Raw genomic sequence first — 16,587 nt, 5'->3', positions numbered from 1 at the left:
TCATTGTGCAGACCTCTAGCGTATTTTTTTTTCCCAGCAGAAGCGTAGCTGACAGTAGATGTGTCTTAGTTACCATTCGCAGACTCCCTCCTCAGAAGTCACTCAGGCCCTGGGAAACAGCCTAAAAACTGATGAAGTAGGTTTTCATCCGAATACCCTCCTCCTTTAGACCCGAATACCACTTAGCACGCAGAGACCAGGACCAAAGCTGGACCCTGAACATATTTTTTTTTTTTTTTAAATACGAATTTTGCCATGTGTCCCGCAGTAAAGTGTTATGAAGGAACATGCATTATTACTGACGGCAGGTAAACAACCGGGGCCTGGGGGTGCGTGGGAAGCAGGGTGAGCAGGGCAGGGGAGGCCCCTCGGGTACATCCGTGTTTACCGGCAAGGCCACACGGCAGGAGGACGGGGATCCGCGGGGGCACCGCTCCCCCCACCAGCCCCCCGGTGTTTGGGGTTTTTTTCCCCCCTTCTTCTTTTCTCCTACAAGTAAATGGACACCACGGCTTGAGACGTTAACGTTACACCGAAAACCCGGCGTTTAAAATACGGCAGCCTAAGAACGACCACTGACAGAAACGTGCGGGCTCTAAGCCCCCGGCGAAGAGCCTCCTTCAGACTCCCGCGGCACCGGGCCGGGTCGGGCCCGGCCGCTCCGCTCCGCTCCACCCCGGGCTGCCTCAAACCTCTCCTCACGCCGGCCGCCGCCTCCTCTCCGCCTGCCCGTGCCCCAGGCTCCCTCCCGCGCCTCGGCGCCCGCACTCACCCCTTGTAGTAGGCTTTCACCCGGACCTGGTGGGCGCTGTCCCCGCCGAGGCCGCCCCCTCCGCCGCCCGGAGCCGACATGGTGCTGTTGCCGCTGCTGTCCCGCTGCGTCGGCATATCCCCCCCACCTCCTCCTCCTCCTCCTCCGGCGGCGGCGGGCGAGCGGGAGGCGGCGGGGGTCGCGCAGCCGCTGCTGCTGCCGCCGCCTCAAGCGCGCCGCGCCGCCGTCCCTCGAGCGCGCCGCGGCCCCACCCCCTCCTCACGGCGCCAGCCCGGGGCGGGTTGGGACCACGGGGGACGGGGAGGGGACAGCACCGGGAAGGGGCAGAGCGCGGAGCCGTGCGGGACGGCGCAGGAGGGGAGCACGGATCCCTTCCCCCCCCGGCAGGAAGGCGGAGCCGCTCCGGGAGCGGCCGGCCGGCAGCTCCGCCGCTGTGGGGAAGGCGGGCGCCACGCCTCGCGTGTTCTCCCCCCGCCCCGCGCGCTACGTGGGCTCTCCCCGCGGGACTCCTGCGGAGCGGAACGCTCCACGCCGCAAGCGGAAGGGGGGAGGCAGCCGCGATCCCCGTCGCGAAGCCGCCGGAGCGGCCCGCTCCAGGTCAGGCGGGCCAGAAGCCGCCCCGATAGCCCCTCTTCCCTTCCCCGCGCTCTCCCCGCCGCTTGGTACGGCCCGCCGCGAGGCACGCTGGGATCGCTTGGGCGGCAGCGCGGCCCTGGCGCCGGCCCGGCGGGGAGAGAGCGCCGGGAGTGAGAGCCGGCCGGCAGCGGGCGGCCCGCCGGCGCCTCGCGTACCGGGCAGCTGCCGCGGCTGGGACGAGTCCGCCGAACTGCCTCCGGGGGAGTCCCAGGTGCCTGGGCTCTTTCGGCAGCGGCTCCTGCTGCAGGGCCTCACCACTGCCGGAGCTGCGCTCAGGGAAGGGGGCGAAGGAGGACAAGTCGTCATTTTGCTTAGGTACAGACAGGACCGTCCTCCGTCTTTTCAGCCTCCTTTTTAAGGCTGAAAGAGCCAGAAACGCCTGCGGGGGTACTCCGTGGAGAGCAGCTGCTCCGCCTGTGAGCACCGGGAGCGCTGCCTGTGGACCAGGCTCTCTACCTGGGCTGTTACGTAGAACCGAACCCATCGGCACCGTCTGCACGTCAGGAAAAACCCGCCTTTGGGCACGGCTCTGCTCCTCCACCACCGGTTTCATACCACGACTCCTCCATTAGTTTTGTCCGAAAATTCAGGATCTTAACACAAAACCGCTGCAAAAGTAGCATGCTGGTCTTGAGCAGCCGGCGCGGAGCCGACGGGCAACTGGAGCTGTTCAGAAGCAATGGCAATGCGTTTCTTACAACTCCTGTCGACTAAAATACTTTCTGTAAGAATTCTAAAGAGTCCATGCAATGCGCACTGCCTGCGAGACAGTGTATACAGCTCAGGTGAAGCTTCAATTGCCATATATCAAATGGCTAAGATATTTTTTAAGAAAGAAACAGGAAGGATGCTTCTTAACTAAAGGGGGGTGAACGGGGATGGTTAATAAAAGGTATTTTATTAAAACTGTTAATCGTAAGCCACCTTATCACTGCAACTAGTATTTCCCTCCTGCTTTGCCTATTTAACAATACATCAACAGCTTCTTTGATAACACGTACTTGTATTGCCCAACGCCTCCCGAAAAGACGGATGTTTCTGGCAATCCTAAGAAATAGGGAACCTTTGTTTTCTTCTATTACAGTAAAAGCAATTCCTTTTTCCCACTGCCCCCCTCCACGCTCCAGTCAGCATCACGTCTGGATGTCTGCATTAGAGCAGCGTGGAGTCCAGCTTTTCATGTTCAGTTACAGGCTGCTACATTAGATCGGCACTTCCAAATCCACACACCCGGCTCCTTCTCGTATTGGTGATAAAATAAATTAAGGTGCCCTATTTGCTGTTTACCTTAGGCGTGGTTACAAAGTACAGAATTTTTTTCATGCTACCTGACCTTCCTGCAGTGGTTGGTTGTTTTTTCCCTCAGAAGAAAGTTATTTGCTCCACCCAGCTTCCACACAGTATTACATCCTTTTTGCACATCAGGAAGCATGCTACTGTATCTTAACTCACCCGTATCTTGCACCAGGACTTCCAACATGTTTTCTATTTCCTACTGGATCTCCAAGTGTATCTCAGCACAAGTCTTCATTTTCTCTACACCTCCTTCTTTTTTGACCTATGAGAATTCCTATTTTCTCTTACCGAATCATCATGTCAGCTTTCATAGAAACCAGGCATCCTCAGACCTGGTAAACTGTCACTACTCGTCACAGGCAGTCCACCTGCGGTCAGTGTTACTGCTTCACCCTTCAACGGTTTAAGCTCATCTACAACGCCTTGGATGGTGTTTTGAGTTTCGTTAAGATGCTTGCTGAGACTCTTTTCTTCGCAAAGTATTTATCTATCCTAACTAGCTGCTAGACAACTGGCAATTTATTTTCCCCCTTCACGTCCAATTATCACTTGGTCAAACTGTTATGTAAGGAAACAGCAACCTAACTGCAGAAAGAAGTATCGCTGAGCTGCATTTTACTATTTGTTCCTATTGCTCTTTCTCAAGTTTTTAACCAATGCCATTTTCATTCACACCACTGGTTCTCTATCAAATATTTAAAGTGTCATGAACCAGCACTCCTGTCCAACGTAGCAGTTTTCTTCCCAACTCTCACTGCACTGAGCCGCTTTCTTTCTGAATCATTGGGAACACAAGCAACTTTGAAAATACTAGTATACCTGAAGGCTACATAATAATGTTACATAATTCTAAGATACAGAAGATGTTTCTTCCTCACAGGAAGACATTTCATGAAGAGGAGCGGGCAAGGTGCTGAGTTTGTCGAGGTGTCCCATGTAAGATCTGAATTAGGCCTACGTGCTATAGTGGCTACTTGTTTTTGTGGAAGTTGGGCTTTGCTCATCTATGCCAGGTAATATGCAGCAGCTGCTAATTTCAGACAGGAATTACCGGCATAATTCAGCTCTGATCGATTATGGTTAATTTAGAGGGAGAGGTGGTCTTCCCCATAGCAGGGAAAGGCTCAGAGCCAACATTTTGTAGGAAGGAACCAAAAGCTCAGTTCAGGGGGCTAAAAGACTCTTCTGTTTCATAGTCCTCAGAGAAGTTAAAAATTCACCACCAGTGTCCTGGCTGGAGCTACCGAAGTCCTTCAGCAGCCAATGTGGAAAAGCACTACAAGCAGATATTTCCCTGACCTTAACCTCCCAACAGGACTCTCAAAACAGCACACATCACGTCCTTCATTTTCCTACTGTAGCCAAAGCATGAGTTAAGCTTCCTTGCCACACGCCCTAGCAACATATCGCTCAACTCCACCGCTCCCGCAGGAAAATTAAAGCAGCCGTCCCTGCTGCCGTGCTCAGCTAAACACGCAGCACCGCACACCGCTGCGGGCCCTGAGGGAGACCAGGCCCCTCATCCCCTCTGGGCAGCTAGCTCCCCACCACAACCTTCCTGCGTTAACGTGATACCGCTCGCTACCTTCACCGCAATCCGACAGCCGCCCGAGAGGCTCGGCGGGGAACCCCCGGGGCCGGTTTAGCCGACAGCCCGGACCCCGCCTCGGTACCTCACGGACGACGACGCCGCCGCGCTCCCACCACAACATGGCGGCGGGGGGGTCCGTCACGTGCCCAGCGCCGGCGGGCGCCCACCGCGCCTGCGCGGCACCTCCCCCTGAGGGAGGCGAGAAGATGGCGGAAGCGGAGTAGAGCGGCTTGTCCGAGGCGAGTCTCCCGGCGGGACGCGCGGAGGAGGAGGAGGAGGAGGAGGAGAAGGGGGGGAGCGGCAGCGGCAGGCCCCGGCCAGGCCGCGGCGGGGCGGGGCGCGTAGGCGGGGACCCGCGCCCTGACAGCGGGCCGGCCCCGCTCGGGGAGCGAGTGCCTCCCCTCCCGCCCACCTTTCCTCCCTCCCCGGCGGCGGCTGGCGCCTGTGGGGCTGCCGGAGGCGGTGGCGGGGGGGCGGCGGGCGCTGGGCCGAAACGTGGCTGCCCGTTGTGGCGGCGGTTGGGCTGGGCGAGGCCGCGGCCCGGTGCTGAGGGGGCGGCGGGTCAGCCCGCCGGGCCCGGCCTGCGGCGGGGAGCGCCGGCCGCGGCCGCCGAGGGGCCCTGCGGCTGCCTGCCGAGCAGCCCCGCGGCTCCTGGGTCGCTCCGTGCCGGTTGGCGGGCAAGTGAGGACCGCGTGGCGTGGTTTGTATTTCCACAGAGCAGAGTTTTACATTCACCTTTTTTGTTTTGTGGGGTTTTTTTGTCTAACAAGAATACAGAACCCCAAGGTTTGGGCAAGGTTGGCCTGTGCTGTAGTTGGAGCGAAGGGAGAGAGAGAGGATTTATCTCGGAGCCTTCGGTCACGTACAGAAATGCCCGTAGGGGGTTAGACTTGGAGGAAATTTTCATGTGTTTTCAGTGGTTTGTACCCTTGGAGTTGTAAGGAGAGGTCATGAATGGAAACAATGAGAATAAACCGTATATGTAAAAAAAAAAACCCCAAACCCAAAACAACAAACCAACCTCAAACTACTTTCAAATACCAGTTACGATTGCAGATTGTCAGCAGTGTTCATTATTACCGTGACATTTACCAAAAGTCAGACTTTCTAAGTAGTGACACTTGTATCCCGTGTGAAGGTAGTTTAATGTTATTGGTATAGAATAGCAGGTATTTCTTTATTTTAGGTATTTCTTTACTTTACTTTAGGTATTTGCTTTGACCAAAAAAATAAAGAGAACAAAACTTCTGAACATTTACATTATGGGTGGTGTAATTTGAAATTACATGGTGTCTCGTGCTGTTACTGCTTGAATAAATACTTACTTTCAGTTTAGTTTTCTGTTGTGCTTTGTGTTTTGGGCTTGCTTAAATGCGTGGTGGTTGTTTAAAGTCAGAGTTTAGTGCGTTTTCTAAAACTTTGCATTACAGAGGTTCTTTTGAGTTAAAGTTGCTCACAGGCAACATCGTTGTAAGGTCTTCATACATTAAAATTAATTTTACTATGAGGCAGGAGTTTTGCCTTTTTGATATTGTTGAGTACTCAATGAACAATTTCAGAAGATTATTTTCAATTGTATGTGGGATTTTTTTTTTTATAACTAGAAGCGGTCTCTGCATATGCAGCGTTGTAAAGTAAATGAAAGCAACGCTGCAAAGGCAGTCTGATTTTAAGTTGCTAATGGGTTTTATGCTTTCTGTCATAAAATACCCATCTGCTGAATTGCAATGGATTCTTGGTTTCCTTGCTAAAAACAACCACTTTTTAGGTATTTCCTCTTCTCCCTTAAACATCCCACTTCTCACTTAGAGAGGAGAGTTTTCTAACAAGTGTGAAACACTTTACTAATCCCTCAGCCAAAAGAGGGCACGCTATTTCCACGTGTTCATGCTGTGATACGTGGTGTTTGTGTTATGGTAGGACTGCGGGGTGGCAAGTAAGCATCTCATGCTGGCTCTAAATGAGGTGCTAGAGGAGGACTGGAGATACACCTCAGCTTCAGGCCATGCTGAACAAAAGTTTAGGGGCTCTTTCCTGTTTTGGTTGTACATCCATTGTGGCAACAACTTGGGCAATGACAAAATTATTTTTGAAAATGAGACACTTTCAGCTAAAGGGTTAACAGCTCTCATGGGCTGAACTTCTGATGGAATAGCTTGTAGGGGGGATACGTTGCACATCTCACTAATAATACGTCTAAAATGTGGCTGAGAATGAAGGAAGTTAAACATCTGATGTTGTTTTCCTAGGATAATTTAACCAGTTGCATAACTTTGCTAAAACTAGCTAGACAAGTTGTAGGTGTAAATATTTTGATGTGCTTTTTTTATGTTGTCCTCTGGAGGAGACAGGACTTTTTTTCAAGGTACTTTTCATTAGCATTATGTGAAATTAACGTAAAGTGGTTTTAGAAGCGATGCTGGTTTTATTGTAATTGAAGTGGTTAACCATGTATGTTAACTTGTGCTCTAATGTAGGTAGGCAAATGGCATCAATAAAGCACAACAGATCTGAATTTTTAACAAGGCCATATTTTTTCTTCAGTTGTAATAGTAGGGGTCTCTGCTTTTAAAGTGTGCTTTATTGCCATGAATTTTCTTTGATGGCAAAACATAGACAAGTGTACAATAGAATGATAGGCGTGAGGTCCTTAGCTGACCACGTATATCTGTTAAAGTTTAGTTATTCAAAATACTGAGGAGCTACAGCATTGTGTGCAGTTTTCTACTTGCAAAGTAGTCATGTTTTGAGAGGGGAAGGTAGCAGCCTGGCAGCATTGCATTCTGCTTTCAGCTGTGAGAGTTGAAACTCCTACTTATGTTTGTGTTTGATGCAGCATCCAATGGGCAGTGTGTTAAGCACTCGGCGATGCTGCTTTTTTCCTAGTACATTGCAGCGCTCTCGACAATTATTTTTCTGAGCCCTTCTTTACTGTAAGAAGGAAACACATCTTCTCCCCACCCTTTTTTAACATCCTTTTAAAAGCAATAAACAGCAACTATGCTGTTTCCTGTTAATCATAATACCCATACTGAAAAAGAAACTAAAGTAAACGCCCCTCATTTATTGAGGCATGTGATTGATTTCAGTTTTAAAGACAACATTTTGGGAGAGATTGTACTCTGCAGTAGAGGGAAGTCTCCTAAGGCTCGGGGAGAATCATCAGAGATGCTTAAATAGGTAGTTTCTTCCTTGGTTCTTGCTGTATTTTGTGAGATATTGCTGTAAAAAGTAAAAGCATTTTTCTCTACATCCTTTCCATCTCTTTCCAAATAGAGCACGCCACCAGTGATTTTTGGCAAGAACATGTTTTGCTCAATGTACAGAATGGTCATCCAGCAGTTTCAGTGCTATGCTGTGGGGAAGAGGGATGCGGCAGTAGTCCTGTGTAGCTTGCTGGAACTCTTGCATGTATTCCTAAATCAGTCACCTATTGCTACTCTTGATGGATCTTAGAAGATTGTAACCACATCTCTCAACAAATTCCATCAAGTAATAGCAAATACTACAAACTTATCCATTTGAAAATTGTCCATTATTCTATCTCAGTGAAGCTTAGATTTTTTTTTTTTTTTCCTTTAAAATCAGTGTGTACTGGCCTTCTGTTTGTGAAGCACTTTTATTTCAATTCTGCCAGGCCGGACGAACACTGCACAGCTATGGAGAATGAACCAAACACAACAACATGTTCCGCATCTACAACTACTATCACTACCACCTCCACTGCCCGGACACAGCTACCACAGATATCCGTCTATAGCGGCTCTGACAGGCATGCCGTCCAGGTACTGGGCTATGAGATATTCTTTCCTGTCCTGTACGGTGCTCTCAAATACAGGCATTGCACAATACTTTTACACAAGATTAACTTTCCATTCTTAATCGTTGTCTTATTTCTCAGTATCTGATTTACTGGTTTTCAGAAGATGTTTTTTACTGATGGGTATCAGACCACTTAAGAATAGTGCAGGGTATGGGCCTGCCTCCCAAATAAGGGAAGGGGAAATGCTATGCTAGGAGGTTTGGTTTTTTCACCATTCCCTAAGGGTATGGATTATTGACATAAGACTTTACACCAAATAAAGCTGTATGACCAACATTGACTACAGGGATCCAGAGGTATCTGTGTGTGTGTAACTGCTGCTTTGGATCCAGCCCCCTCTTGCTGTTCTTTAAATTAGGTCTCCTCAAACTCTGTACGGTCCATTCTGTTGGGTTTGGTAATTGAGTCTCACGCACTATCCTGATCTTTCAAAAAGCTGAACATTATGTAGGACTTGTTGACAAGAACCTAAGAGGCTTGGATGTTGTGTTATGAATGATGCTGTATTGTCAGCTGATTGTCAGGCTTTTCTTGAAAACATGAATGTATTTATGTTGGCTGTATTCTGTGACTTGGCTGAGAACAGTGATGGAGCGAGTTCAGTATTATGTAATTGGTGTGAAAGGATTTATTTGGTTTTATTTCCTTGTAAAGGTAAACTTCAGCATCATGTCAGCATGGTGTGTGCTTTGTAATTGTAATTAATTACCTACTGATTCATCACAGGTTATTCAGCAGGCCTTGCATCGTCCTCCTAGCTCAGCTGCTCAGTACCTCCAGCAGATGTATGCAGCCCAACAGCAGCATCTAATGCTGCAGACTGCTGCTCTGCAGCAGCAGCACTTAAGCAGTACCCAATTTCAGAGTCTGGCAACTGTACCACAGGTGAGAGCGAAGATTGCTGAAAAAGAATGGTGCACTACTTTCTAGAGTAGGACTACAATTCTAGAGCGTTGTCAAACATAATAACAGCTTAAGTGCCTGAGCTTAATGCCTCACAGTAATTCACTGTTATATTTTAATGACTTTGTTATTTTAAATTGTACCTTCCTCCAAACTATTTGGAGGATTTTGTCCAGTGTTACAGATGCTCCAGTAGGCGACCATTCCATGCTTTATTGCATGCATTATAATGCATCATGTAAATCATCAAATAGTAATAAAATAAATATTAAAAATAGACTACTTCAATCTTCATCCCATGATTTTCACTAAAAGTTGATGGGGAAAGCAAGGAATAGCAATGTATCTTAGTGAAATCAAATAAAAATAATGAACATCTGGTATCTCAGTGTGTTTTGCCACATATCTGGCTGCATTATAAGTAATGGCAAAATTCAATTTTAACTCTGAGTGGAAATATAAGTAGTAAATGACATCTCATTTCTGAAGCACAGCTTTTAACATTAGTGCACAATGGAGGAGACCCATTTTGAAAAATCAGGCAGTGGAAAGGTTTCCTTTGACCTCAGTCAACCTTGGATTGAGAATACTATCTTGCAGATTTAGGTGGTTGTTAATGATTTTACACATGGAAATGCTAAAACAGAGTTAAAGACTTCAGGGATATAGCTATTTGTTGTCAGAACTGGGACTGACTCTTCTATGCTCCTGGCTTTTTCTTCTATACCTTTTCCATTAGATCACTGTAATATATTGATTTGTCATATTTTTTATTGTGACAGATTTGTGTGTGCATATACAGTTACTGAGACACACAAGCTCAGATTGGGAAAGGCTAGAAAGTTTTGGTATAGAGTCTGTTAATATGGAAATCTGAATCACTGTCCCTGTATTAATCTGAAGGGCTGTAATAGCGTACTGTTACAGACACTAGATGTGCATACATAAATCATTCTAGAATATGAGGGTGTTCTTTACAGCATTTATAAAGTTTGTTTTATTTTTAGAGGATTCTAATCATAATAAAAATTATGATGTGAGTTTTAATAATGACAGTTTTTAATGGTGTCACATTTTAAGTTCTGAGCACCATAGGTAGTGAGCTGATCAGTTAACTCCATCATTAACAGTTTGATAGACTTTACCTCTGATAGTTTTTGTTCAAGTCTTGATCTGCAAGACTCTGAGTGCCTGAAATTGGGTAGGAATTCAAGGCATTTAGCACATTGCAGATGGCATTCCTTAGTGCAGAGTGCACTTTGCTGAAAACTAATTCCACTGAGTAAAGCATTTCTGCTGTTAACTCAGAGAAGAGGTAACGGTAGAGAGGGATGTTTCTGATGTTCATATTATTGCATAAACCATCACTTAAACACTTTTTGATTTCAATATTTGACACATATTCTTGCTATTTAGGCAAGCCTGTCAGGTGGGAGGCAATGTACTTCCCCCACTGGGAGTGTCACTCAGCAGTCAAGCATGTCGCAGACGTCGGTACGTAACTGAACCAAGCCCTCCATCCATTCTCAACCCCTCTTGGTTATTATATAACTGCTTGGACAAACAGAAATTATTTTAGTATTTAAATTTGTATGATTAAAATTAGTATTACAGAAACAGTAAACAGAAGTATGACAACTCTGTAGTAAGTGTTGGCTGCGCTTCCAGCATCCTCCAGTCATCCTGATGCATGTTGCCAGCCGCTATAGTTGCTGGCCAGTGTTGGAGGCTTCCCTGGTCCCAGCCCACTCTTGGTGCTCTGAGGGGCAGCTGCTCACTCCACAAGCACTCATGACTGTTCAGACCGCTGCAGGAGTCACTCCCTGAGCTTTCATCTCTTACGTGATTTCTTACTGGATTTTTCACATTGGTTTCTTTGTTCAGGGCACTATTGTAGGTTAAAATCATAACTGTGTATCTGTGATTAAAGAGCACCAAATCTAAAGAATCGAAGTCGATGCTCACATATATATGTGAAACTGATTAAATGTTTGTAGAATTCATTCTTTTATTGATTATCATCTTTTATCATGCATCTTTTATGCACTTTCAATTATTTTATCCATATTCTAGGCATGTGCTCAGGTTTCAGTTATTAGCAGCTCTGTGTTCAGTCCATGCTGTATTTCTTCAGGCGGCATCTTCAGACATGTAATTTGCACAGTCTCTTATGTACAGTTCTACAGTTGTCTTGAGTAGGACTTTGTTAGTCCTATAGACATCCTGCTTATTAATCATGCCCTCAAGCTGTTCATGATTTCAGTGCATAGCTTTGGTAATTTAACTGTATGTTTTTTTAAGCTCTCATAGCATTGCTTTGGCTTACAGTTGTTAGAAGCAAAATCATTCATTCATTAAATTTAGGAGGGAAAGTCGTTAAAGATGTCTGATGTCAAACTAACAGAATAATTGGGCTGGGATTTTTCAAGGAAATCTTTTGAGTAAGTGATGAAAAAGAGCTGGGCACTTAACTCTGTTAGAGCGGTTAGAAAAAAAAAAGAGAAAAAAAAACCCAAACCAAAACCACAACAGCTTTTCTTTGAGAAGATGCCAAAGAGCAATTGTTGAGGAGCTTTTAATATGAAATTGTAGAAAGTTTTAGTCTCCAGTCATTTTTAAATGTGCGTATGTAGAATGAGGACTCAGAGTCCATATATGGTAGCACAAAGAAGTGTCCTGATCAGGTTGCATAACAAGCATAACAGAAGATATCAGTCCAGTGGGATAATATCAACATTTAAAGATGCTTAAATATTAAAAATTAGGTATTTTCCTTAAAATATTGCAAGCTCATGCTACATATTCTGTAAATGTGTATTTCTATGAGGTATATTTTTCAGACTTCATAATATCATTGTTTGTACTCGTAACTGCTTATTATTTACTGCAAAATGGTTGCTTGCAGTTTAAGAATGAAAATGAACAGTCTTGCCAAAATCCAGTTTTGTGATGATTGGCTCAATCTATTTTTGATATCTTTACAGTTCAGAGATTTCAACTGCCCCTGCTATTTTTGTCAAAGGCTTTCTGGCTTTAGACCCTAGGATGAATGAATTTCCATGACAGAAGCAATATTTTTGTTTCCTTAGATTAACCTCTCCACCTCTCCTACACCTGCACAGATAATAAGCCGTTCACAGACCTCCAATACCACCAGCAGCAGTATTACCCAACAGACAATGTTGCTGGGGAGCACCTCTCCAACCCTGAGTGCAAGCCAGGCTCAAATGTATCTACGAGCTCAAATGGTACGTTTTGATTAAAATTCTTAATTTGGTTTTGGTCTGTCCCTGTTGTCTCCACCCCCCACCACCTCACCCACAAAAAAAACCCCCACCCTAACCGTTTTGGGTTTTATTTTGTTTCTATAAATTATTTATAAATATATTTCTTTAGTTTTAGATAGCATTGAGAATTTAGTCACTAATTTTGTGAACACGTATCTTCTGAAACACTGTAGGCATCAGAAGTAAGAGGATTGCTGTAGCTTAGTTCTCTGGTGAAGTTTGCTCAAGTGTTTTTAGCCTGGTCGTACTACAGTTATTAAATTGATCAAATGTGGGGAAAAAAAAGTAGAAAAAGAGCACCTTTCTTTTCTGGCTATGTAGAAGGGCATACTGGAGTCTCTGTATTCAAGGTAGATTGTTTTCCAATGCACTGGTAACATTCTGAGTTGTGACTCTTGATTAAAATTTTCTTAGATTTAACTAAGATTGTTCTTTGCATTATTGTCTCTAGAATTCAAGTTAGATACATTCATTCTCTTTGGATTCACATGAAACTCATTAGATTCTTGCAATTTCCTGTCAACGTGGCATTTCCATTTCCTAATGGGCAACTTTGAAAAATCTGTGTAGTGACTTTTTTTTAATTTTATTTTTTTAAATTTAGTACTTTCTCTAGTGAGTTTCACATGAATTGAACCTTAAAATCTGTGTGGGTTTCCATAGAAATTACTGAAGTTGTACATGATGCTCAGGTGCTAATCAGTACTTGGTAAAGGCCAGAGACTCTATTATGGCTTGTGTGAGTTAATGACCAGAGCTTTCTAGTGTTAAGTTAAACTATATGAAATAGGAAGAATCACTGTTATACTACACTGAGATTCAGAGCCAGAGGTCTGTGACTGCAGTGGTATATAAAAGTAGATGCAGGCGTGAGTTCTTGCAGGAATTGCACCTATGAAGTATGTTTTGGAAAAGAGATCCTTTGTTCTTTTTCTGAGATTTTTCTTAGGCAGGCATAGCAATGCTGTTATGCTGTGTTGAGTTTTTTCTCTTTGGCTATTGTTTTCCTACATGTTTATTGAAAAAGTAGTGTAACTTGAAGATAAGGATTTAAAGATCAGACACCTGTTTATCCATTTGCCAGTGAAAGAATTTCCCGAGTCTCTGGTTTGTAAGCAAAGCTAGATGCTGAATGTACCTAGTACTATTTAACAGAACAGGAATTACGAATTCATTTCATGTCACTGCCTTTCAATATGTGTTAACAACTTAGTAGCTGAAGCAGTATGAGGATGACATTGCTGGGTTTTCTAGTAGCAATCTCTCTCAATGACATGGAGTAATGATGCAGGTTTCCTATTCATTTATGCTACATTTTCATCCAGACTCAATGTCAAATCCCATGCTTATTTGAATAACTGCTTTACACCCCAGTTTCAAGAGGGAAACTTACCCTGTTAGTTTCTGTTTAGAATGGTATTGCAAGATCATTTTGCTAGCCTCACTGGTTCAAACATCATACTTGTCTTTCAGTGTTTCTAGCTGACATACTAAAAGTCAGGTATTTTTCTTCATCACCAAGACCTTTCATTTTCTGTAAAAAGGTCAACTCTATGTTAACTTGTGTTATGTATCTCTCTTTAAAATATTGCATTTCTTTCACATATTTCAGTCTGTTACCAGATATTTTTTTTCTTGCTTAACAGCTTATTTTCACTCCTGCGACCACTGTGGCTGCTGTCCAGTCTGACATTCCTGTTGTCTCATCATCTTCCTCATCTTCCTGTCAGTCTGCAGCTACTCAGGTGAGCTTGTGTAAATTTATTAAAGGTATGTCCAGTAAGAGTGGGCCAAAACTGAAAAGTAAGGAAACATTGGGCTTAAGTTTACTTGCCTATAAAAACTATTAATGGGTACTGGTTATGTACAACTTCAGTGTCTTCTGTTTGCTGTCATCACACATTTAGAGATTATCATGTTATATGTAAAATTTGGAACCTGGATATGACATTTTAGGTGTTTGTAATTAGCTGTCATCTTTATTGCCTTGAATAATTTCATGTTACCAGCTGAACCTGTATCACCTTTTCACTGCTCAACATAGTTGTTTATCACCTGGAAAAAAAATATGTCATTATACAGATCGCTACAGAATGTATTAGTCACAGTCTTCCACTGTGAAAAGTGAACACTTGTCTAACAAATTTATGCTCTTGTGAGAGATCTTCTCTTCTATCTTAGCAGTTTCTTTAAAAGCCTTTGATAAATGGACCTTGTTTAGAAACCTTTTGGAAATCCAAGTAAATTATAGCAGTTGAACTTTCTCTGACCTTATGTTTATTGACACCTTCAGAAGATTCTAGTAGATTGGAAGACCTTAAAGATGTGTCACTGTTCTGAGATAATGGTATATTATTGAAGCTTGCCTTCCCTCTGCTTTCCAGTAGGTATTTTGAGGCAGGCAGAGCTTGCTGGAGTCCAACTGTGTATTTATGTAGGATGTTGTTGAGCAAGCTCACAATGTTAAGTTGTGTATTTATGTAGGATGTTGTTGAGCAAGCTCACGATGTTAAGTTCATCAGTTGAGCCTCTGCTGAAAAGACAGGCTGCTCAGACAGACTACTCCTTCAATCTTGGAGTTATCGTGTCTCATTGTCCTTTATCACAGCTGCCTCTCCTCCAGATTCTGCAGATCAAATTTGAAAGTTGTATTGGGTTTGCATGGCAAGGTTTTGGTAGTGGGGGGATTACAGTGGTGGCTTCTATGAGAAGCTGCTAGAAGCTTCCCCTGTGTCTGACAGAGCCAGTGCCAGCTGGCTCCAAGATGGACCTGCTGCTGGCCAAGGCTGAGGCCATCAGCGATGGTGGTAGTGCCTCTGGGATAACAGATTTAAGAAGGGAAAAAAAAGTTGCTGTGGCACAGCAACTGCAGCCAGAGAGAGTAGTGAGAACATGTGAGAGAAACAACCCTGCAGACCCCCAGGTCAGTGCAGAAGGAGGAGGAGGAGATGCTCCAGGCGCCGGAGCAGAGATTCCCCTGCAGCCCGTGGGGAAGACCGTGGTGAGGCAGGCTGTCCCCCTGCAGCCCAGGGAGGTCCACGGGGGAGCAGATCTCCACCTGCAGCCCGGGGAGGACCCCACATCGGAGCAGGGGGATGCCCGAAGGAGGCTGGAACCCTGTGGGAAGCCCATGCTGGAGCAGGCTCCCGGCAGGACCTGTGGCCCCGTGGAGAGAGGAGCCCACGCTGGAGCAGGTTTGCTGGCAGGACTTGTGACCCCACAGGGGACCCACACTTGAGCAGTCTGTGCCTGAAGGACTGCAGCCCCTGGAAGGGACCCACGCAGGAGCAGTTTGTGAAGAACTGCAGCCCATGGGAAGGACCCACGTTGGAGAAGTTCGTGGAGGACTGTCTCCCATGGGAGGAACCCCATGCTGGAGCAGGGGAAGAGTGAGGAGAACTCCCCCTGAAGAGGAAGGAGCAGCAGAGACAACGTGTGATGAACTGACCGAAACCCCCATTACCTGTCCCCCTGTGCTGCTGGGGGAGAGGAGGTAGAGAATTCGGGAATGAAGCTGTGCCCAGGAAGAAGAGAGGGGTGGGGGGAAGGTGTTTTTAAGATTTGGCTTTATTTCTCATTACCCTACTCCAGTTGATTGGTAATAAATTAGGTTAATTTTCCCCAAGTCGAGTCTGTTTTGCCTGTGATAATTGGTGAGTGATACCTCCGTGTCCTTATCTCGACTTACGAGCCCTTTGTTGTATTTTCTCTCCCCTATCCAGCTGAGGAGGGGGAGTGATGTTGTGGCTTTGGTGGGCACCTGGTGTCCAGCCAGGGTCAACCCACCACAAAAGTGCAGAGAGGTTACTAGATGGGCTAGCAACTCTTTTTGCATTTGTATCTTTGTCTTTTGCATTCAGGGTAGAGATGTCAATAAAGCCTGTCACTTTACAGTCTTGGTCCTTTTGTACCACAGGGTTTTAGAGGTCCACTTTGCACAAGTCTGCCCGGCTGTGCAATTTCATGAGGCATCATTGCAGAGGGACAGTAGAATCTCACGCCAGACCATAGAGCATTATTCAGTCAGATGAGCTGCTGTGGTGACCCTGCCAAACTCAAACCGTTCCTCTCCCCTCTCAATGTTCACTACTGCCCTATTGCCAGATGTTGTTAACCTTGGTTGTCTGGTAGTTTCTATAGCAGCAATAACATTGCAAAGATCCAGTTTCATCTGTAGTCAGTGATGCAATGGAAAAGCTTTAACACTGGTACACTTTATTTTTCTCACCTTGTGATAAATAAGTCCTTGGGGTTTCAGTCAGATGGGTTTAGAGAAATG

General features: G+C 45.5%; 2 protein-coding genes across 13 annotated transcripts in view; one reads left to right on the top strand and one right to left on the bottom strand.

Annotated features, from left to right (window-relative positions):
* Nucleotides 1-4,474, bottom strand: part of PRKCI (protein kinase C iota) — a 36,604-nt gene extending 32,130 nt beyond the window's left edge. For 3 of the 4 annotated variants that reach the window (XR_005933488.1, XM_041127008.1, XM_030028475.2), the window contains exon 1: nucleotides 773-996. Coding sequence is in view for 2 of the 4 variants with exons in the window: in XM_041127008.1 (XP_040982942.1) it covers nucleotides 773-888 (116 nt within the window). In the remaining 2 variants the exon portion in view is untranslated. Of the gene's footprint in view, nucleotides 1-772; nucleotides 997-4,377 lie in introns of those variants that run through there. The other variant, XM_030028476.2, reaches the window with a different exon arrangement.
* The window catches only part of PHC3 (polyhomeotic homolog 3), a 39,923-nt gene continuing 27,786 nt past the window's right edge, over nucleotides 4,451-16,587 (top strand). For 4 of the 9 annotated variants that reach the window (XR_005933487.1, XR_003925427.2, XR_003925426.2 and 1 more), the window contains exons 1-5: nucleotides 7,933-8,080; nucleotides 8,845-9,003; nucleotides 10,438-10,515; nucleotides 12,111-12,269; nucleotides 13,955-14,053. Coding sequence is in view for 5 of the 9 variants with exons in the window: in XM_030028469.2 (XP_029884329.1) it covers nucleotides 7,955-8,080; nucleotides 8,845-9,003; nucleotides 10,438-10,515; nucleotides 12,111-12,269; nucleotides 13,955-14,053 (621 nt within the window). In the remaining 4 variants the exon portion in view is untranslated. Of the gene's footprint in view, nucleotides 4,535-7,767; nucleotides 7,788-7,932; nucleotides 8,081-8,844; nucleotides 9,004-10,437; nucleotides 10,516-12,110; nucleotides 12,270-13,954; nucleotides 14,054-16,587 lie in introns of those variants that run through there. The other 5 variants (XM_030028469.2, XM_041127004.1, XM_041127006.1 and 2 more) reach the window with 5 other exon arrangements.

Source organism: Aquila chrysaetos, chromosome 10, assembly GCF_900496995.4.
Source record: "Aquila chrysaetos chrysaetos chromosome 10, bAquChr1.4, whole genome shotgun sequence".
Lineage (NCBI taxonomy): Eukaryota > Metazoa > Chordata > Aves > Accipitriformes > Accipitridae > Aquila > Aquila chrysaetos.
This window is presented reverse-complemented; position numbering and strand designations above follow the sequence as displayed.